Here is a 22,466-nt window from a genome sequence, read left to right on the forward strand (position 1 = left end):
GCATCTTCAGATATGGGGTCAAATTGCTGCCAAATGGCTGAGGATTTGCGCTCCTCTGGAGGGGTAGGATGAGCGACGTGATCAACAAGTGATTTAACTTTTTCATCGATGAATATAGCGAAATCCGCTGCTTTCTTTGAAGAATCCCCCAACTTGGAGGTTGGGGGAGAGTAGTTAGGAATCTTGATGAGATCGAATCGTTTTTTGGCTCTATTTTTGGCTGAGTCAAGGAGGGTTTTGAAGTGTGACGCTTTCGAAGGAAGATGTGCTTGTGGTACTTGGATCTTGCTGAACGAAGCGTGGCCAAATTATCGGCGGAGGGCACTTGCCTCCATTGTTTCTCCAGGAATCTTAGCTGCTTCCTTTCTTCATAGAGGGATTTGTTGAACCATGGTGCTGAGGGAGTGGGCCTTATCTTTTTACTTTTGAGTGGAGCAACGTTATTGATTTCGGCTGCAAGGACTGTGAGGCATTGGGAGGTGAGCTCGTCAACATGTAGGTTCGGGTCTAGCCTTGGAAGTGATAACAAAGCTGATTCACAGAGGGGACCGACATCAATATTTTTAGCATCACAGAACCAGGAGGTAGCCCTCTTAGGTTGGCCAAGAGTTATAGAGTGTGATAGGTGAAGAGAGAATGGGACGAGGAGGTGGTCAGACCAGTCTACATGAATAGGGGTAGTGATAGAAAGCATGCCTGCTTTAGAAATAACAAGGTCCAGGATTGAGCCCTTAGAGTGTGTTGATTCTGTGCAGTGTTGGATGAGATAGTTTGCAGAGAGGAAGGTGGCCAGCGAGTTCGCAGAAGAGTCTTGCGGTAAGCCCCAGTGCAGATTGAGGTCACCCACGAAGATCTGATTGTCACTTTGCGAGTATTGGTCGCTGATGAAGTCAGTGAGATCCTCCATAAACAAAAGGCCACTACGAGGTGGGCGGTAAATGACATGGAATCTGAGGGGTGAGCGGTGGTGCAATTGAAGCTCAAGAGAGGCATTCAAAGGGGTGGGAGGAGCTGATAGGAGAAGCCTTAAGTTGAAGGGAGTTTCTAAAGAGGACTGCAACACCTTCCCCAATGTTGTCAGATCTGTCATTCCTAAGTATAGAATAGCCTGTGGGTAATAGGAGATCAAACATAGAGTGAGAGGTATCGTTGAACCAGGTCTCTGTGAGGAAGAGCATGTCAATATTGTGATGGGTGATGGTATCGGAGATTTCAAATTTGTGTTTTCCTGCAGATCTGCAGTTGTGGAGCAGACAGCGCAGCTCTGTCAAGACTGTTTTGGTGACGGGGGCACTTGGGCTCTGAAGGGTGATCGGGATATTGTACTTATGTGGGGGTGCTCGGGAGGGTTTAGGTGGATGCCTGGTTCTGACCGAGGAGATGGTCAGAATAGTGCAGATAGTAGGGTTACTAGAGGATGTAGGTTGAAGAAGGGAGGCGTTCAAGGACTTGTGTGAGTTAACAAAGTTTGCAGACGACAGGTTGAGCTTGGCTGTATTGGGGTGAGGGGGCGAGGTGCATCTCGTGGGAAGTAGTAGAGGTGCATGGAAAGGTGGAAATCTTGGAGCTTAAAAGTGAAACGGCAGCTACAAGCTGGGAGATGGAGGTGATAAGGGAGCCTAGCTTATTTTCAAGAGAGAGTAAGGCAGAGCACGGAAGGTTGGGTGGCTCGATGGAAACAGGAGGGGGTGGAATTAGTGGTGGAAGGCAGGGAGACGTGGGGGGACAGGAGTTGAGTTGGGATATAGGGTTCAAAAGTGGAGGAGGTTGAGAGCGGGAGTTGGTGAATCGGAGGTGAAGGGAGAGCTGAGGCCCATCTGGTCGGAGTCCCGAAAATGAAAAAAGCGAGAATGGGAGAACGTTCCTTCAGTTATCTCGCCTCTAAACACTGGAATGCCCACCCCTACTCTTTACGCATAGAACAGTCTGAAACACTCTTCTGGAAAAAACTAAAACATGGCTCTTTCACGTATAGTTTTTAGGATCAGATTTTCAATTGCTCCTATATATCCGGTCTGTTGAGTTTGGGCTGCAGCGCGGGGACACACTTCAGGTGGGGTAACCAGCAGCTTTACAAGCTTGCTCATCATCATTATTATTAAAAATAAGTTAATGTACTGTGGGTTACTAAGAAATTGGGTCTGCATGAGTGTATAGGTCTTAATGTAATTGCAACCAAACTACAGCTTTACCCATTAATAAATGTTTAATAAATATATTAATCAACTATGTACGCAGGAAAGGTATTCAGTTTTTCAAGCCAGCAAACATTTACCCAGTGTGGAAGCTTGCCCTCTGGGTACAACTTTCTGATCTCAGTCACTGCAAAGTAAGCTGGTAATAGGCAAGCATTTCTATTCAGAATGTAGGCAACCACCTAAAAGGAAAATGAAACAAAACTGCGTCAATTTAATAAGAACAGCTCTTCAGGAAAAGATACATGCATGTTTTGATCTCAAAGGATCGTTACAAGTCCCAGTGTCGCAAATCCGCTTCCGTTCTCTTTCTAACTGACCCACTGATAAACACCACTTGGGGACAAATTGACTACATTAACTGTTATTAGTGGCTGGTGCAGTCAAGGGGTTTCTTTGTGGAAGTGCTTTATCATATGAGTAAAGCATTGGACCTCCTACCGGGTTCTACCCCCTTGCTTGCTCATCAGAAAGCACAGACATAGGGGCTTATTTCAGTACTCCTGTTTGTAATTCACTAGTGCATTCCCCAGCTGTTCTTTTTATCATCGATCTGCCCCTCTGCCACTTTATCAGCCTGTTGCTTTCTTTGCCTATGGCACAATTGGGCTACACTGTAATGTGAATGCATGTACCAAACTTGCCTTTGAATGGAGACCAATCTCATGCAAGTTTACTGTAAGTTACTGTATTGTTTGTTGAAAATCTAATACAACAGACCTCGAGTAAAAAAAGAAGGCATTTGGAAGGATAATAATTCAGCAACTTCTACGAAATGTTGACAGGGTTTTTGTTATGGTATGGAGATTATTTTTCTGAATAGTTTTTAGATTGCAAGCATGGACAAGCTGTGCAGTTCCGACGTGAGACACACATACAGCCACTGTAGTGCTGCTAATTATTACCTCTCTTGCTTCAAGGAGTTGCTGTACCACTGCAGAGCTCACTGTGTTGGGAATGGTGTGGATTTTCTCCAGGATTACTTTCAGTAGATCTCTCACACCCTGAAGAAACAAAGATAAACATTATGAATATGAATGTATTGTCAACTAGTAAGGAACAAAATATAATGATGGACCCTTCCTAATGTCAGCACCTGACTATCTTTCTCCCCGTAATATTCTATGTCCCTTGAGTTAATGAGAGGGATTGTGTGCACACTGGATGGCACCCACCATAACTATGCCTATTCCCTAGGGAATTTCAGTGCAAATCAAACAACCGCAAAGGTGCACCACAAAAAGCAAGACAATAAGTGCAAATGGTATTCAAGCACAATGAAGAAATATTTCTCAAAGAGATGTTGTTAGACTTCTGTTAATCTTTATTTTCAGTTTGCAGTAAAACATACAGCCGACGCGTTTCGTCCCAAGCTGGGACTTCTTCAGGGCTGTCGGTAAAAACATATACATCCAATCAATTTTTTATGTACAAAAATCAACATCCAATCTAACAGCATGTACAAAAACAAACAGTTTAAAAACACTTCAACGATAGACATGGAGCTTGTGCATTCATCGATCTTATGGTGTCAGCCCAAAACAAGTCTATGAGCAGGGGATTACATACAAACGCAGGGATATGTACAAATGTATAAACATTATTTACAGTTAAAAGGAGTAATTCCATGGGCTATTTTCATTTGGAACAAGCAATTCCATTGAGTGGTTGATGAGCATGTACATAAGGCATAAGGTGTATGCTAAGCCTTTGTTTGTACATATGACACAGGAAAGGACCGGGATAAAAGGAAACAGGGAGGAGTGGCGAAATCACAAGAAGAGAAAAATCCGTTTAGAGAGTGGGCTGATTACATATTAGAAGCTTATTATTATTGTTAATGGCCACTGATGCAGACTCGGTCATATGTTTAGAAAGGGAGGCTGGAGAAATAAGGATACAACTACGCCTCTGGGTAAAGGGGCCTCTAGCATTGAAAACCATTGTTACCCCAAACCCAATACTCATTTACCTTTAAGTTTGTTGGACGTCGCTTGTAGAGAGAATGTGAGAGGAACCGGGGTCCAATTTCAATTTCAATAGATGTATCGAGTTCCACAGATATCATTGCTTGAATGGTGTTTATTTCATTAACAGTATAATCAGTGACATTATTGACATTGTTCAAATTAACATGATTAGTTGGATTACGTGCAAAGTGATCTTTAAGCTTGACCAATCGAACAAATTTCATTAGATCAACAAATAAATCAACATCTCCACCCGTTTGGTTGGGGCAAAATCCTAAACCCTTGTTGAGGACAGAAATTTCATCTTGCTTTAGTTCTCTCTTTGATAGGTTTACAACAATGGATCTTACTGTGTTATCATTCTCTGTTCTAGCTATTGTTGCGGATTCCCCTTCTTTTTGGATCTTGTTATTCTCCATGGAACACAGTGCCCACACCCTCCTCCCATGGACTAATAGGACCACCTGTCCACTACCATTTCTACAAATTACTCAGGTAAACAGCATGTTAAACACTTCATCTCCTTTCTCTCCCCCATTTTTAATATGTTTGCAATCCCTTCACCCTCCGAATTAAAAAGCCCTCGCATAGGGGATGACCCTGCTTTCCTTCTTAATGTCTTACAGAATACGGTTTGAGACAGACACAAATTAAGGTGGCAAGAACGTTTTCACTGCTCAGGAACCCTGTAAAGCACTACCTTCATCGTCCATTATCATGCTTACAGTAAGTAGATGGAAGTAAAGGATCGTTAGACTGTATCATAGGGTACCCAACGCCCTCCTTCGCCTACCCCCCCCTCTTCCCTACCGTACTGCTTTATTCCATTGCAAAGTCATAATAAAGCACTGCTAACCTTGCCGCCTAACAATACATCGATAATCCTTAAGACTTATTTCTTACTTTCCTGTCCCTGTTAAGGTCCAACCCTGTTAGTTCGGCATTGGAATGAAATAATATATATTCCGGCTCGCACATCAGGATTACAGTGTCCGGGAAGGCGCCCCTTGGACCCCGGTTCCTCTCACATTCTCTCTACAAGCGACGTCCAACAAACTTAAAGGTAAATGAGTATTGGGTTTGGGGTAACAATGGTTTTCAATGCTAGAGGCCCCTTTACCCAGAGGCGTAGTTGTATCCTTATTTCTCCAGCCTCCCTTTCTAAACATATGACCGAGTCTGCATCAGTGGCCATTAACAATAATAATAAGCTTCTAATATGTAATCAGCCCACTCTCTAAACGGATTTTTCTCTTCTTGTGATTTCTCCACTCCTCCCTGTTTCCTTTTATCCCGGTCCTTTCCTGTGTCATATGTACAAACAAAGGCTTAGCATACACCTTATGCCTTATGTACATGCTCATCAACCACTCAATGGAATTGCTTGTTCCAAATGTAAATAGCCCATGGAATTACTCCTTTTAACTGTAAATAATGTTTATACATTTGTACATATCCCTGCGTTTGTATGTAATCCCCTGCTCATAGACTTGTTGTGGGCTGACACCATAAGATCGATGAATGCACAAGCTCCATGTCTATCGTTGAAGTGTTTTTAAACTGTTTGTTTTTGTACATGCTGTTAGATTGGATGTTGATTTTTGTACATAAAAAATTGATTGGATGTATATGTTTTAACCGACAGCCCTGAAGAAGTCCCAGCTTGGGACGAAACGCGTCGGCTGTATGTTTTACTGCAAACTGAAAATAAAGATTAACAGAAGACTAACAACATCTCTTTTTAGAAATATTTCTTCATTGTGCTTAAATACCATTTGCACTTATTGTCTTGCTTTTTGTGGTGCACCTTTGCGGTTGTTTGATTTGTATTGTCAACTAGATCCTTCTTTGATCCTTCCTAAGCACAATGTCCAGGCAGTAAAGTATTGAAATCCTAAAGAAATAGTTGCTATAAAGTGCTGAAAAGGCTATTAAGTGAATCCAGGTGCCTGTCAAAAATCTGTAAAAACAACAATTGAAGGACAGAATGTTCAAAAATATGTAGCGCATTAAGTACCTGCAGCATCACAAGACATCTGCATTTCTCTCAAATTAGCCATGCTCCTGCATATGTGAGAGTCACGACACACAACTGTGCACAGAGGTTACCCTTCAAATAAAAACAGACCTAAAAGGACCCAGTAAGACTCTCCGATGGCTTGCTGCACTTTAAAGTTCTGAGTGGAACATTTAGCCCAAACCGACATAATTACTTTTAGATATAAAAATACCACCACAACTAGAGTAGTTGAATCCCTCTCACTGTATACTGAGCAGACAAAGAAGACATCTGTTGGCACAAGTATGAAGGAAGGTGACACCGGCACAGTGGGTATAGAAAATGTATTCCAACCATTTAGTTCACCAGAATTTTTCGCTTTTGGCTCCTCGGTTTTTAGACATATAACTGTGAGTTAGTCTTGCTACCTGAGTCTTACTCACCGTAAATTCGCATTAATTGCACTGACCATGCTAACAGCAAGTGTACACCTTTTAAGATAAAGTCACTGCTGGCAGTTAGGGTGTGAGGCACTGAGCTAGGTGAAATCTGCGCTAAAGTACAGTTTTGCTTTACTTAGGCCTATAGGGTCCTGCAAGGTACCAAGCTGAATTAAACATACATGCAGAGCTTGCATTTGCAGTTCCCAATATCCAACATCTTATGGAACTTCATGATTTTGAATATTTCTACAGCTCAGCTCATAATCCAATTCCAGGACGTTGTCCCCTCCCCCCATCAGGCCAAGTTAATTACTATTCTCCCCAGCAGAGGGATCAAAGGTCTTCCCACACAAAAGGGCAATCAACAGTGATTGCCGCAGGTCCTGAGAAACTAAGCGGTGGACAGGAAATCTGAATCTGATAAGCAGACGGCACCTGGCCACCAGGAGCAAAACAAGCACAAAAAGAAAACAAGCATTGGCAAAGCCAATAGGTCGTGCCTATGTTGCCTTTGTCAATATGTTTTAGCGATGCTGCACCTCAGCGTGGCTGCTGTACAGCGTGGCTAAATATTAGTGGGGTAAATTAAAGTGGCAAGGAGTGTCAGAGTGGAGTGCTATGGAGTGTTGTAGAGTGGAAAGGGCGTAGAATCCATTAGTGTTAGGGACTGGTGTACAGCAGGAAGGAGTGCAATAGAGGGTGTTGCGCAGATTGTTGTAGAGTATAGTGGCCTAGAGCAGAGTACATAGTCATAGAGTGGAGTGGCAGAGTAGAGTAGTGTAAGATAGTGGAATAGCAGAGTGTCGTAGAGTATAGTGTTGTAGAGTCAAGTGGCATAGTGTCAAGTGGAGTGGCATAAAAATGGAGTAGAGTCAAGTGGCGCAGAGTGGAGTAGGGTGTCAAAGAATAGAGTGAAGCAAAGTGGCATGGAGTGGCACAGAGTGAGTTGAGTAGAGCATTGTAGAGTGACAGTGTTGTAGAGTGACAGTTTGCAGATTGGAGTAGAGGGACAGAGTGGAGTACTGAGTAGACTGGCATAGAGTGCAGTGGAGTAGAGTGCATTGGTTGTGAGTAAAGTGGTGTAGAGTACAGTGGCATAGAGTGGTGTGCACACTAGAGTGCAGTGGCGTAGAGAAGATTGTTTCACAGTAGAGTGAAGTGGCAGAGTGGAGTGGCAGAGTGGAGTGGCAGAGTGGAGTGGCAGAGTGGAGTGGCAGAGTGGAGTGGCAGAGTGGAGTGGCAGAGTGGAGTGGCAGAGTGGAGTCTAGTGGCGTAAAGTTGAGTTGTGGAGAGTAGAGTGCAGTGGTGCGGAGTGGTGCAGAGTAGTATAGAGTGGCATAGAATGCAGTAACGGAGAGCGCAATGGTGTAGAGTGGCATAGCATACAGTGGCGTTGACTGCAGTCGGGCAGAGTAGAGTGGTGATGAGTACAGTGGCACAGAGTGATGTCTTGCAGAGTAGAGTGTCATAGAGTGTAGTGGCGCAGAGTAGAACTGAGAGACAGAGTGTAGTGACACAACCAATAGTGTAGAGTGGCGTAGCTTGCGGTGGCGCAGAGAAGAGTGGTGTGGACTTCAGTGGCCAAGAGTGCATTCTTGCAGAGCAGAGTCAGGCAGAATGCAGTTGCGCAGAGTGTTGCAGAATAGGGTACAGTGGTGTAGAGTGAAGTGGTGCAAAGTAGTTGGTGTAGAGTGTGTTTGGTTTTGGGTAAAGTGGTGTTGAGTGCCCAGGCCTACAGTGCAGTGGTTTAGAGTAGAATGACGTAGAGCACAAAGGCGCAGAGGGAAGTAGAGTGGTGCAGAGTAGAGTGCAGTTGTACAGAGTAGATTGTTTCAGAGTGAAGTGGCATAGAGTGGAATAGTGCAGGGAAGAGCGGAATGGTGCTGTGCAGTAGCATAGAGTAGTGGCATACAGTGCAGGAAAGTGGAGTGGAGTAGAGTGCAGTGGCGTAAAGTAGAGTGGAACAGAATAGATTGTGGTAGAGTGAGGGGTGCAGGGTAGAGAGCAGTGTTGCAGGACAGAGGGCGGTTGTGAGGGACAGAGTGCGGCGGGGAGGGACAGAGTGCGGCGGGGAGGGACAGAGTGCGGCGGGGAGGGACAGAGTGCGGCGGGGAGGGACAGAGTGCGGCGGGGAGGGACAGAGTGCGGCGGGGCAAGACAGAGTGCGGCGGGGCAAGACAGAGTGCGGCGGGGCAAGACAGAGTGCGGCGGGGCAAGACAGAGTGCGGCGGGGCAAGACAGAGTGCGGCGGGGCAAGACAGAGTGCGGCGGGGCAAGACAGAGTGCGGCGGGGCAGGACAGAGTGCGGCGGGGCAGGACAGAGTGCGGCGGGGCAGGACAGAGTGCGGCGGGGCAGGACAGAGTGCGGCGGGGCAGGACAGAGTGCGGCGGGGCAGGACAGAGTGCGGCGGGGCAGGACAGAGTGCGGCGGGGCAGGACAGAGTGCGGCGGGGCAGGACAGAGTGCGGCGGGGCAGGACAGAGTGGGGCGGGGCAGGACAGAGTGCGGCGGGGCAGGACAGAGTGCGGCGGGGCAGGATAGAGTGCGGCGGGGCAGGACAGAGTGCGGCGGGGCAGGACAGAGTGCGGCGGGGCAGGACAGAGTGCGGCGGGGCAGGACAGAGTGCGGCGGGGCAGGACAGAGTGCGGCGGGGCAGGACAGAGTGCGGCGGGGCAGGACAGAGTACGGCGGGGCAGGACAGAGTGCGGCGGGGCAGGACAGAGTGCGGCGGGGCAGGACAGAGTGCGGTGGTGCAGGACAGAGTGCGGTGGTGCAGGACAGAGTGCGGTGGTGCAGGACAGAGTGCGGTGGTGCAGGACAGAGTGCGGTGGCATTGAGTAGTGGCGTAGAGTGTAGTGACAGAGTTGAGTGGTGCAGGGTGGAGTGGCTTAAACTGGACTGATGTAGAGTGCAGTGTCGAAGAGTGCAGTGGGCACAGCAAAATAGTTAGAGTGCAGTGGCTTAGATTAGAGGGGTGCATAGTTGAGTTGAGTAGAGAGGATTAAAGCAAAGTGGCGTAAAGTTTTACACCAGACACCAGCAGTGCTAAAGCTGGTCCTGGTGGTAGACTGTTGTTTCAGTGAAACACTTTCACCTATTTCATTAAGGGCAGCACAAGCATCCACCAAATAGTATAAAAACTATGCTTTGACATAGGCAAGATGTTTAAGGCTGTAGTGCAGGTATTGGGTTTACGGGTTCCTGTCTAGTTTAGAGTTTTCAGGAAAGCAGTAATAGGTATAGTCTAGGTTTTTATGGCACCATACTTATTGCACTTGCTGCCCATATTGAGGCTATTGCTCGTTAGTTGTAGTTGTGCAGGCTACACCTTTTGGCTTGCCAATGCATGTTATTAGAAGGGTTTGGTACTCTGACGCGCTGACTGTAAACAGAAAGATCATTTGACATTCACTTGAGGGTCACACTAAGCAAAAGCCAAGAATGTTTTGACAGAAGAAACTGGACATGAATATTTGTTTAGCACCGCTACAGATTGTGAGTGCACCTTCTCCATGCACACCTGTTTTAAGGGTTATGTTATATCATCGCAAATTGGAGCATAGGAGAGGCAAAGGGGAGAGCAATCTGCATTCCTCTTGCTTACATATAAACACTCTCACTTTGAAGTCACAAAAAGAAAGAAAAACACCAATCTCCCTCAGAAAACTGAGTCTGACATTTGACCTTTGTTTTTAAATGCACAACAAAGGTGCCCAGATAAGTGCAATATTTATAGGGCTGTTTACAGAAAGCGAGATCTCGGATGGATACAGAAAACATGGTTTGGCAAGAGAAGGGACAAATTCGAGCTGGACAGTATGAAAACAAATAGAGCCTGCAAATAGAAGGCAAATAATTGTGAGTTACAAACCACAAAGCAAAATGGTAAGCAAGGGGCAGAATGCATTCCATGGGAAGCTTTCTGAATATCCCCAAGATGTCTTTAGCAAACCAGACAGCTGCACTATTTGGTAGGTTTCAACATACAAATTGGCGTAGCAGGCCCTACATAAGCATTATTAAAGATTTGCACCCGGTTTAAAAAAATAAAATAAAGAACATGTGACGCTCCACTGCATTTTCAGGAAATACCCCCAGGGTGGACTACATCCCCAGTGGTCCGCACATAAGTGGATTCTTATTTTTAAAATGATGCCTTTGGAGAGGGGCCATGAGTGAGGCCCGCTCCCCAAACTGAATGCTTTCTACCTAGGGGCAGACAAACAGAAGACAAGGAAAGTAGACCACTGGAGCTCCCATACGCTCTTTCTTCCTAGATCCCTGGAGAAATGCAGCATACTTCATCCACCTCTCTATGCCAGCATTTGCAGGAGTAGAAGAAGGGCGGAGGGTGACCAAAGCAGCTGTACCTCACTCAGACGGTAGAAAGAGGCCGGTGTACTCCCTACCCACACTAGCATGGGCAGGCATGGGCAGGCAGGGCACACAGGAAGCTCAGCTGCGTGGGAGAGGAGTCCCTGCACTGCTTCAAACAAAGAAACACCAAAAACGCCACAAGAGTGGGAATTCAAAATAGAAGACAAACAGTGTGAGGCAGCGAAGAGGGGAAAATAAACCAGCAAAGCCCCCAAATTAAAAATTCACCAGTATTGGGTCAGAGAGGCCCCTAATGCCACGTGCAAGGGCTGAAAGTTAACATGCCTTGTCCATGATACACCAATGAGGGGCATCACCAGAGCATGTTTTTTAAATGTTGTTGGGGACTGTAAAGAGTGCAGCAGCCCCTCAAAAGTGTTCTTTAGAAATCGCACCCTAAGTTTCGCAGGGAGGTATAGGCATGCCCGGGGGATAGGTTTAACTTACATTTAAAAGCTCTGAGAGATGCAGCTGTATGCTCCCAGTCTTAGGAGTGCAGGGACCCCTTATGGCGGGTCCTATGGCTGCATTACATTACCTGTACATTGTGAAGAAAGATTTATACATAGAAGTTGGTTTGAACTTCAATGCTTTTTAAGAATTTACAGATTGGCCAATGAACGTTTACCATTATTATAAATGCAAATTACTATTTTCAAGGGTTCCTTTGATTTAAATGGTGATGCAAGGTGGAGTCATGGCATGCGGGTGATTCTATTAACATGCCCTGACAAAGCCTGTAGAACTGTCTTCTATATACTGACACCCCTTTTAAAATGCTACACTGACAGAGGATAACATGTCATTGTTTTTATTAATGTGGTGACCCTCTGGCAAAGCCATCATGTTTGATTTATTTAAAGTGGCACCTCCTTATATTGTGATACTGCAACTGGCATAGGTGGGAGGTATTCTGAGGTACAGGACCCACTAGGAGGTAATGGGATATGAGGGTGTCTCCAATGATTTTCCATCTACCGGGCGTATATATTTGTAATTTAAGGAGTAATGTAATTTAATGAGCAGTATTTTATAGTGTGTGTGAGATACATGTACTTTTGCTTTAGATAAAAGGTGCTATATGGACAATAATTTATTGAGCATTATTGAGTGCCCACTAACTGGGATTGCTAGCCAACACCATCTCCTAATTTGCAAATTTCTTACAGTGGATACAAGAAAACACCATGCAGAGTAACTCTAAGAGCCAACCTGAACAACTTTGACAGGACAAACATTCACAACCAGAGTTTAATATTTTAAATATCCTTGAATGAAGCAGCCAATGAGACTGATACAATATCGTATGTGACTTGGTGCTAAGTAAAGTGAATGGTTAGTAGCCCAGAATGCTATCTATTTTACAGCAGGAGTATATTCCTCAAATTCACACTCTATAGAGATTGTCTGAAAACGGGTGAACATCAACGAAGAATATCAAAACAAACCAGCTTCCTTCTACCCTAACAAAAAACAAATGAGAGGTCATCAGAGCATTATTACAGGATCCCAAAGGCCAGATTCACAAAGACAGTCGGAGATTTACAACACAAATCTCACTGTAGAATGCTGGTTTTCCCACCCCAGAACAGTTTCAATGCAAAGAAACCCACATTCGTGATAGAGATCTCTGAACTCATAAATGGGGTTTAACGTATGCCATGAATCTTTGTGTATTCTTTGTGGGCATAAAACAGGTCAATTCGGTCAAAATCTTATTTTTACAACTGAACTTAGGTTTGTGAACATATCCTGGTCTGATGGCTCAGTGGACTAATGTGCCCACTGCAGGGGCCTGTGTTCGACCTCATGGTCACAGGTACAAATCGTGGGGGGTCCACTCAGCCTTTTGTCCATCTGAGGTTGATAAAATGAGTACCATTGAGTTGGGTCACATTAAACATCTGTTACTCAGCGCAAGATACCCATGGGTTAACGTGCCCTTTAAAAATACACGTTAAGTTATCCTAAAGTGTTCGTAAAGCTTATCATTCAACGTAACAAGGTGCCTTAGGATGTTGAGCTTCTTTAGGTTAAATTTTGGAACGGTTATTAACTGACATATATGCTTTTCTCCAATATCCAATTATAAGGTAGTCCAGATTAGTTATGAGTTAAAAAAAAAAGATTCCTACGATCAACAGCAATTGCTATGTGTTCAAGGATTATAATTTTGCTGCAGAAGCCTCCTCATATCCTTCACCTCTAGAAAGTCTGTCAACACCCATGCCCTAAAAAATGGTGGTGGTTTCAAGAATACAGTGGTGGGTATTTCGACCTCTCGGACTCTGCCAGCTAGTAAGAGGCGCAACCAGATTTCACCCTGGGGTACCTACTCCACTATGGACCAAAGAAGTGTGGGAAATCCGAATTAGTGGAGCGGCAGACGTGAGCGTAAGTGACTGTGCAGACATTACTGACTTGGAGGAGATGGACTGGAGAGATGAAAGAGAGTAGGGAAGTGGTGCCCTGGTGGGGAGGTGGTTGTAGTGTATCGACTTGGAAATCAGACCACTACGTCACAACAGTACTACTTGCAAGGTCAGTTAATGGCAAAAAATGGAAAAAGTGGGAATTGTGTTGCCACTTTCAGCCCAGCAGAGGTGGCGATGACAGAGGAGCATGGGAGGCAATAAGCCAAAAAGTGGAGATATGAAGAGTGCCAAAACAGAATAATGCCTAGCATTGACTCGGTCCTCTGGACATAGTTAAGAGAGGTCAATGGCTATGGATGATTACCTCAAGAAAGTGGAACGCACGGGGCAGCAAATACAAAATTCAGTAACTGTTATTGGGGGAAGGCCAGAGTGAGTGAAAGTGATGAATATTTGAAAGCAATGAAGACTTCAAAGGCATAGTGACAGGAGCACGTACAGTATATAGTGGAAGAACACTTTCAGAAGCAGAACCCATGTCAGAGGAGAAGTGTAATAAGGGAAATAGAAAAAAACTCTGTCCAACATCTCAGACCACCTGGATTTGAAGGAGTCTGGAGTGTGGGAAAGACCAAGTGGAATGGATATCTGATAGGAATATGGGGGCACTATTAGAGTAACCATGACAGAACCAGAAATGGAAGATCCTGTGCTTTGTAAGTCAGCCATGTTCACATGATGAAAAGACCTCCAGGTAATAAGGCAGGAGTTTGCGTATTTGTTTTTATTTTGCCCTCTTTTGGTATCTGGTGAGATTGAAGGGCGAATAGAAGGGGAAACCATATGCGTTACTGAAGAAACAAAACAAGTGTACAATGCGGAGAAGGAGTGATGGAGTGGTAAGTGAAGAATGGGATTTGGATCTATCTGGTTTATGCTGCCTCCATGGGAACACTGGTGTCTACCGCTTGCACGCTCTATTTTGACACCTACGTACCTTTCCCTCGCTTTCCCAATCAGCATCTACACACCTCTCCTTCCTTGATGTCCCTCCCCTAGCTGTTATTCTTGAATGAAGCCTGTTCACAATAGCAAATCATTTAATGGTGCACCAGCAGTCATGAAATCCAGTTTCTTGCTGTCCTGGTCTCTTGCTGTCCTGGTGTGGTCTCTTAGAGGAGTAAGACTGGTGGGACAAACACACACCAAGGTAAAGTAACGTTATAGTTGGGTGAAAGGTTCAGTAACCACGTAACACTTTAAACTCTAAAAAACACAGAAATTCAACATATAGTTATCCAAGGAGATTTGAATTTCTGATTCTTCAATTGGCATGTGATGTGGCTTCAAAGTATGGAAGAGCAGTCCTATTTTCCATGAATGGGATTCCTTCTAAGCACAGTTTAATTAATTTTCGATAGGACATCTATACCTAAACTCGAAAAGATGATCTTTTAACTATTTAACACATTTTTTAAATGGTCAGAAGGTAGGACATTTTGAGGCTTCTTTGATTACATGATGACAAAAAAATGTTGTGGCTATATCCTCAAGCAAAGTGTATTGGTTGGTATTCAGATAATAAGATAAGAAGTAAAGATCACGGGTTTCTTTCGACTATGTAAACAGAAAACCAAATCAGACCAGTCAATAAAATATAGCCCACATAGAAGGGAATGTAAAGTACCCATTAATAAGAATAGACTAAGAGACAGTGCTCCCATACATACATATGTATCTGTAAATACAGGCACTTTGTTAAAACATGTATAACCAAGTCTAAGACACAAGTGTGGTTTTGAGAAGGGACAAGCCAAGCACAGACAACCAAGAAAGAATCAAGCCATCATCAATAAATTACAGACCTTGATGGCACATTTAAGTTTGCCATTTTACTTGATGAGTTGTTAGAGGACGGAGGTTATCGTTTTCATTGCTTCAGGGGCCACAGAGCAGTATATGGACACAAAGACAGTTTTAAAATTCCCTTTATAGGAAAAAATACATTGCAGGCTACACATTAAACTGGTTTAACCTCTGGTACCACTGCCAACCAGACTCCAGGTTATGCACAATGAGAAATTGCACTTTTACCTCAGTCGCACTTAACTTTTAGAGACCATTTTCAGGATGCCTGGTCATACACTCTACAGCTCAAACATATACAGGGGATCTTACACCACTGTTCCCCATAACATACTGTAAAGAGAACTGTATTCCTTCACATCAGAAATGGACTTTCACTCTTTATACAAAGCAATAAGATCTTTAACGGTTTAATTTTTGAAAAGGAATGGTTGGGATAAAATTAACAATCCTGAGATGCAAACGGCTTTTGAAATAAAACAGAAGGTAGGAATTATACAATAAACCAATATCCACAAGTCAGGAGGTTAACAAAATGCACATGAAGGGTATCGCAAGTAAAACCAAATTCAAAAATGCACCAGTAAAAGCACTCGTCAATCAAGATAAATAAGGACCTTGGATACTAATACTGCCTGTGGAAAAGCTATGTGTGATAGCTTTACACATGCCCATGAGGTAGGCGTGTATGCTATGTGCCATCAGCCCAAATATCCTGCACTCATTCCCAACCAGGTTTGTAGGTTTCACTCCCCCTTCACCAGCATCCATACCTGCAGGAGAAGAGAGCCCTGGGGACCTTCCCTGCAGCACAAAGTATGTCATATTGCTTTACATGAGCAGAAAGAAACTGGAGCTTGTATCGGCCACTGTACCTTCCTCATAAGTCATTCATTAATGTTGGGAAATCCTCAACAAGACAGGTGTGCTAGGAAGACATGTGCGCTGTGGAGCCTGGTGCCAAGATAGACAGAAGCGGTCCGCTCCTACCAAGGTCAGGTCAGTGCCTAGCCAATGGAAGTTTAATCTGTGAAAATGGATTGCGATTGCCACTGCAGATAGTCTTTTACTTGCAACACTGGACACAAACACTTGTCCAGAGACAGCCTGATGACGCTTTAACCACTAAATTCAGGGCCTGCACATAATTCAACAAATGCAAGGTAAATTGGTAGTGGGATGGGTCATGCAGTCTTGCTCATTTGGGATCTGGTATGTTTCTTCCAGCACTTCTTTCTTGTAAGGTTCAGCACTGTAATGTTATAGGATTTTGGGCTGGTCATTCGTTTTGTTGGGAGGTAAACCAACGCAGTCCAAAAACTTGGCAAAACAACGAGTAGCAATCTCGGAATAGTTGTTTGGAAAGGGCAATGATCGGTTGTTGTTGATTAAAAGATGCTTATTTGTTGATATAAATTTGGTAAAATGCTATAGAAACCTAGAGAAACAAATTAGGAAGCACGGTCTGATTGGGTGTGGGGAATTTCTGTTAATTGTTTGAGGACTGTAGCAAAATAACTAATGCTAAAAACAGATTTCAAACAAACTTGTGTGATATGGAAGAATACATAGTACACTCCTTGGCTGTCAACTGCATATTTTCAGACCCACTCAACACTGCAGCAAGTCCCCATGTCCTTTGACAGTTTCTGCAGTTATTGACTACAAATTAAAAAGACCAGCCATGCTTGAAATCCAGCTCATACCTTGTAGTCCACACCACCGATAATTTTACGGACAAGCTTGAATGTTAGAGCCCAAAGCTGCGTTCTTTCCCATTCCAAGGTGTCCGAATTTATGAGAGCTTCACAGACCATTCTAGAGAATTTAAAAACAAAAAGCACGTTATTTTTTCATAACAGTAAAAGAAAATGCAGCTACTCGTCGAGAGGTAAACTATTTCAATGAATAACACGTCACTTTTAGTATGTCAAACAGATGTATGAAGACCAGTGGGTGGAGGTTGTATTTTAAACATCAGTCATTTGCTAATCTCTAAAACCTTTGAGTTGCAACACCTTCCTCTTACAACCACTATGAAACTTGGATTTACAATGTGTGTTCCTGTGTGGTACAGTACTGTACTAACTGGTAAAACAAACATTTTATAATAAAAATGATTTAACTGTAATGTTAGTCAACCTTTAAGATGCAATGATCTGGCTGTTCTAAAACAATCGAAATGAGCCACTGAGTAAGGATTCCCACTTTAATGACAGCAGCACACTATGGGAGAGATTTAGGATATGCTTTTTTGCAAATGCCTTAGCCCTTTATCACGGAACAGATCTTCGACCCAAATGTATTTACTAATTGCCCTGAACTCTGCAAGTCACTTTCCACGTCCCTCCATTAGAAAGGGAATCTCAGTCTCCCCCGACTCCATTTCTCTCGCATGAATATGCATCTCAGCACAGACATGCTAGTCCAACGTCCAGGGAAGAATGTAAATGCATTCACTTGTCTTACACTGAGGCTGGATGAGTGGATAATTTAGGGCAGCCATAATGAAAATATTCTTTATGCGGCATTGCAGATCACTAGTAGACAAACAATTTGACCACCTTCGTAAATGTCTTTGAATCCCAATCTGTCAAACTGAGATGTGTGCAGCAGTTAAGCAAACAGTGTATCTGTTCAATATTCTGCAAATACATTAGTAGTATAAGAATGATAGCTTTCGTCACCATGCATTTTTTGACAGTTGTGTGGGCTGTGTAGCAGGCCAGCGCATGGTTCTTTAACAGGGTAATGTGTTGTACAGACCTAAACTGTAAGGTTGCTGGTGCAGCATCATGCACAGCCAAAGTTGAAATGCACTGATGTAAGTGACAATTACTAAAAGAAAAAATAAACATTTTAAAGGCTCTGATGTAAAATGATGCTAGTTATGAAAAGGAAAATAAAATAAATACATAAATGAAGACAAGTGTTGTGCAATTGTGGCTTCTTTCTACGTGAGAGTAATGTGTTAGAGATGATAAACATGGCCAGCATGTAAAGCAACAGCTGATGGGTGAGCAGAGACATACCTGTGTGTGCCATGTTGTCTGGGCAAGCAGGGACATGTCTGGGCATGGAGGGACATGTCTGGGTATGTTCAGCGGGTAGTTGCGGCTGTAGGGGGGTGTTGCTTGAACAGTGGCGAGGTCCATCTGTGTAATGGGAGCCCTAGAGTTTTGCTGGGTCTTTTGGGAGGGAGACCAGCCCCCTAGGAGGCGTGCCGAATGCCTATGGAGTTCCTGAGTGGTGGCCTGTGGTGTAAGGACGCAGCCATAGCCAGCCAAGGGTGGGAATTCCAATGTCCCCAGAAGAGGCGGGAAGCTAGACTGTTGGTTTGCTGGAACAGTAATTTTACCGCCTCATTTTAAAAAGTCTCCGATGGTAAAGGAAAATAAATAAAATAAAAAATAAATAAAGACAAGTGTTATGCAATTGTGCTTTCTTTTTACATGGGGGTAATGTGTTAGGTATGATAAACATGGCCATCTTGTAAAGCAACAGCAGGGGTCTGGCAACATGTCCAAGCATTGTTCTGCAACATGGTGGACTGTCCTGCATCAGCCCCAGACTGCTAGTTTGCAAGTGCAATATTTCGCACAGCCTAACATTAAAGTCTCTGGTGTAAAAGGATGCCCGTTTATGAAAAGGAAAAATAAATACATATTTTAAAGTCTCTGATGTAAGATGATGCCAGTTATGAAAAGGAAAATAAATAAAATAAAAAACAAATAAAGACAACTGTTATGCAATTGTGGCTTCTTTCTACATGGGGGTAATGTGTTAGGTATGATAAACATGGCCATCTTGTAAAGCAACAGCAGGGGTCTGGCAACATGTCCAGGCATTGTTCTGTAACATGGTGGACTGTCCTGCATCAGCCCCAGACTGCTACTCTGCCAGTGCAATATTTTGCACCGCCTAACATTAAAGTCTCTGGTGTAAAATGATGCCAGTTATGAAAAGGAAAATAAATAAAATGAAAAATAAATAAAGACAGGTGTTATACAATTGTTACTTCTTTCTACATGAGAGTAATGTGTTAGGCATGATAAACATGGCCAGCATGTAAAGCAACAGCAGGGGTCTGGCAACATGTCCAGGCATTGTTCTGTAACATGGTGGACTGTCCTGCATCAGCCCCAGACTGCTAGTTTGCCAGTGCAATATTTTGCACCGCCTAACATTAAAGTCTCTGGTGTAAAATGATGCCAGTTATGAACAGGAAAATAAATAAAATGAAAAATAAATAAAGACAGGTGTTATACAATTGTTACTTCTTTCTACATGACAATAATGTGTTAGGCATGATAAACATGGCCAGCATGTAAAGCAACAGCTGTGGACTGTGTAACGGGCCAGTGCATGGTTCTTTAACAGGGTAATTAATGGGTGTTGCCACAAACCTAGACTGTAAGGTTGCGGGTGCAACATTATGCACAGCAAAGGTTGAAAGTCTCTGATGTAAATGACACTAATTATGAAAACAAATAATAAATAAATGATATAAATATTGACAAGTGTTAGGCATCCCCAGACTATGCTCTATGGCTGAGTGAGGGGCCAAGGCTGATAAACATGGCAGTATTGTAAAGTATGCGGAAGGGTTCAATAACATAGAAAGACATATTTTTGTAACGGTAAAATAGGCTGCTACAGCCCAGAAAGGGCTGGATGGCGCAAATTCCACAAAAGGTGGGAAACCAGTCATGGAGTTGTAACAGGGTAAAAAAAATGCTGTTGTATCACAGAAAGAGAGGGACGAACAAGAGTTTCATAAGAGCGGCAAAACTAAAATGTAAGTTTGCTCATGTAACATTTTCAGCGCCTAATTTCAAACCGCCTAAAAGCAGTGGCCGCTGGTGACATTTGAAAGTGGTGAGGCGTAAAATGAGTGGTGTAGCACACCGTGCGAGCGAGCGTAGCGAGCGAGCGTGACCCACCTAAGGAGGGTTGGGGGGGTTCTCCCCCCGAGAAAATTTTGAAAAATGAGTAGGCAAATGGTGCATTTTCAAGACTTTTGGAAGCCACTGTGCTAACCAGAAACAGGCACATGCCTCCCCTCAAACTATCATCAGTTCCAAAGCCCCTGCCCTTTTCTACTACTGACATGATCCTCTTCAACCAATGGCACTACCTGCTGCCTGCATAGACTGACTGAATTCAGGCGTACTACCTGATCGGATATGCAGAGAGAAGAGGAGCAGGTTTTCACCCAGAAAGTTTCAAGAGTGGGGTTGATGCATCTTGCATCAGACAAAAAAAATAAAAAATGGTCAATAGTGCATTTTATAGTGATACTTTCACTAACATTTGCTGAAAACCCATAGACTCTTTTATGGCACACATTAAACATTCCAATACTTTCTTTAAACAAAATTAAATGGAAACCGGTTAATCAAGTTAAACAAGATCAGAGAGAACCAAGTATTATGCTATAAGTGGCTACAGATTTCACAGAGATGAGTGAATAGCCAATGCCATTTTATAGGAAGCGTTATATTATCTTTAAGAGAAAAACATTCCATAGACAAACACCTAATAAAAAGGCCCAAAAAGATTTAAAGTGTGTCCCTCACCTCAGACTTGACATGCAGCACAAAATGGTCCTACTAGCAAGTGAGACTCTGGCCTTTGAGCCAATACTCTTCAACTCTTATAGTGGCACAACTCTATTACTGAACCAGTCACACCATGCCATGCTGGTCAGTGCCAGGAGCAGGATAAAGGGTATAACAGTCCTTATGCATGCACCATTTTACTTTGTTCAGATTCAGCACGCCCTGGCAGCCAGGGTGGGTGCGCATCATAGGGTTGTGCTGACAGATTCAGGGGTGCTAAACCAAGTTCTGCAAGCACTACTCTGCAAGCTGTTGTCTACATGCAAATTGGGAAACCAAATGTATATTGGTTAAGTTGCGGTCTAGGCCAAGCACATTGTTTTTTTACTGATATCTCTGTAAATTAACTCTTGTGAGGCCCAAAGATCTTTCCTTGTGGTCAAGTAAACCCTATTCAACTGTTTTAATACTTAGACACAAAGAAGTATAGTGCACCTGACCTGACTACACCAAAGAGAAATGCACAAATCACATGTCCACAGGAGCCATCAGCTAGGCATATGTGTCTCGTATGTTAACAACTGAAGCAAACCGGGTCAGCTCAAATGAAAACACCAATGCTGTGGCATGTACAGTTCAATTGACATCTAAACCACAGACATATACAGCATTCGTGACCATGTCAGTTCAACTAAGAAACATTTTTAATTAATTGCACCACGCTAATATCTAGCCAGATAAATATGCAGTTTTCAGGACTAAATGCTCACATACACACACAAACATAGAACTACACAGTTGCCCTGCTCATCAACACTGAACTAGTCACATTCAAACGTGCACCATATCTGCTGCTGCTGGGATCAGCTGTAGGTGCTGAGGCAGGATGGGGCCAATGCCTCCTAAAAACCGCTGCAAGCTCAGAGCCCATAGTGAATAGGTACACTAAACAGCTGCAGTCAGCTTTAAGAAATGTTTTAAACAAAGTAAAGTGATGCAGACGAGCAGGGCAGGTAAGCGGGATGTATAAGTAGGAAAATGGGTTCAGAGCACATCACAACCAAAACAGAACAATTTTTAGGCACTGTTGCCACCCGCTTGCACTTTCAAGTCCAGTTGAGTACCCCTATCGCTGCTTTCAGCCACAACAATTTCAATTAACCAACACAACGGCATGCGTGACTGACATTCAATCACCGGCCAGGCCGCACTGAAGATCCTGTCACCACCAGGGGTTCGGCAAAGCCACTGGAGCAAAACAATAAGTGCCGGTGGGACACACAAATGAAGTGCAACTCCCCCTCACATGCCACCAAGGGGACAGGATGGAATTGGCGCTCTGGCTGCCAATGATGCATATTTTCAGAGTGTATGAGCAAATGATGCCACCCTCCCCCCCAGCTTGACGCCCGGTGCGGTGGCACCACCCAGCACTGATTGCGAGGTAACAGCTGGAACGATGGGCTAGGCACATCACATGAGAAGTGATAGATTATCATGCAACCTTTGTTATTTTTCGTACACAGAACATGAACAGCAGTGAAATGAAGAGTGATATAGACTATTTGACATATGCCTTTAAACAAACTTGGGTAATGGGTTGTACTGCGCACTCAATTCGCGATGATGATCACTTGTTTCAATTGTTTAAATAGTTTCAAACTGGGCGTGCTAGGTTGG

At 43.7% G+C, this 22,466-nt stretch overlaps 1 protein-coding gene across 4 annotated transcripts in view; it reads right to left on the reverse strand.

Moving 5' to 3' along the window:
- Window positions 1–22,466, reverse strand: part of MED23 (mediator complex subunit 23) — a 583,151-nt gene that overhangs the window by 492,594 nt on the left and 68,091 nt on the right. For all 4 annotated transcript variants that reach the window (XM_086927430.1, XM_086927429.1, XM_086927428.1 and 1 more), the window contains exons 5-7: window positions 16,932–17,043; window positions 3,101–3,199; window positions 2,276–2,377 (exon numbers count right to left, since the gene is read on the reverse strand). In XM_086927430.1, the coding sequence (XP_086783556.1) occupies window positions 2,276–2,377; window positions 3,101–3,199; window positions 16,932–17,043 (313 nt within the window). The remainder of the gene's footprint in view (window positions 1–2,275; window positions 2,378–3,100; window positions 3,200–16,931; window positions 17,044–22,466) is intronic.

This window comes from Lissotriton vulgaris, chromosome 6 (genome assembly GCF_964263255.1).
Source record: "Lissotriton vulgaris chromosome 6, aLisVul1.2, whole genome shotgun sequence".
In the NCBI taxonomy this organism is placed as follows: Eukaryota; Metazoa; Chordata; class Amphibia; order Caudata; family Salamandridae; genus Lissotriton; species Lissotriton vulgaris.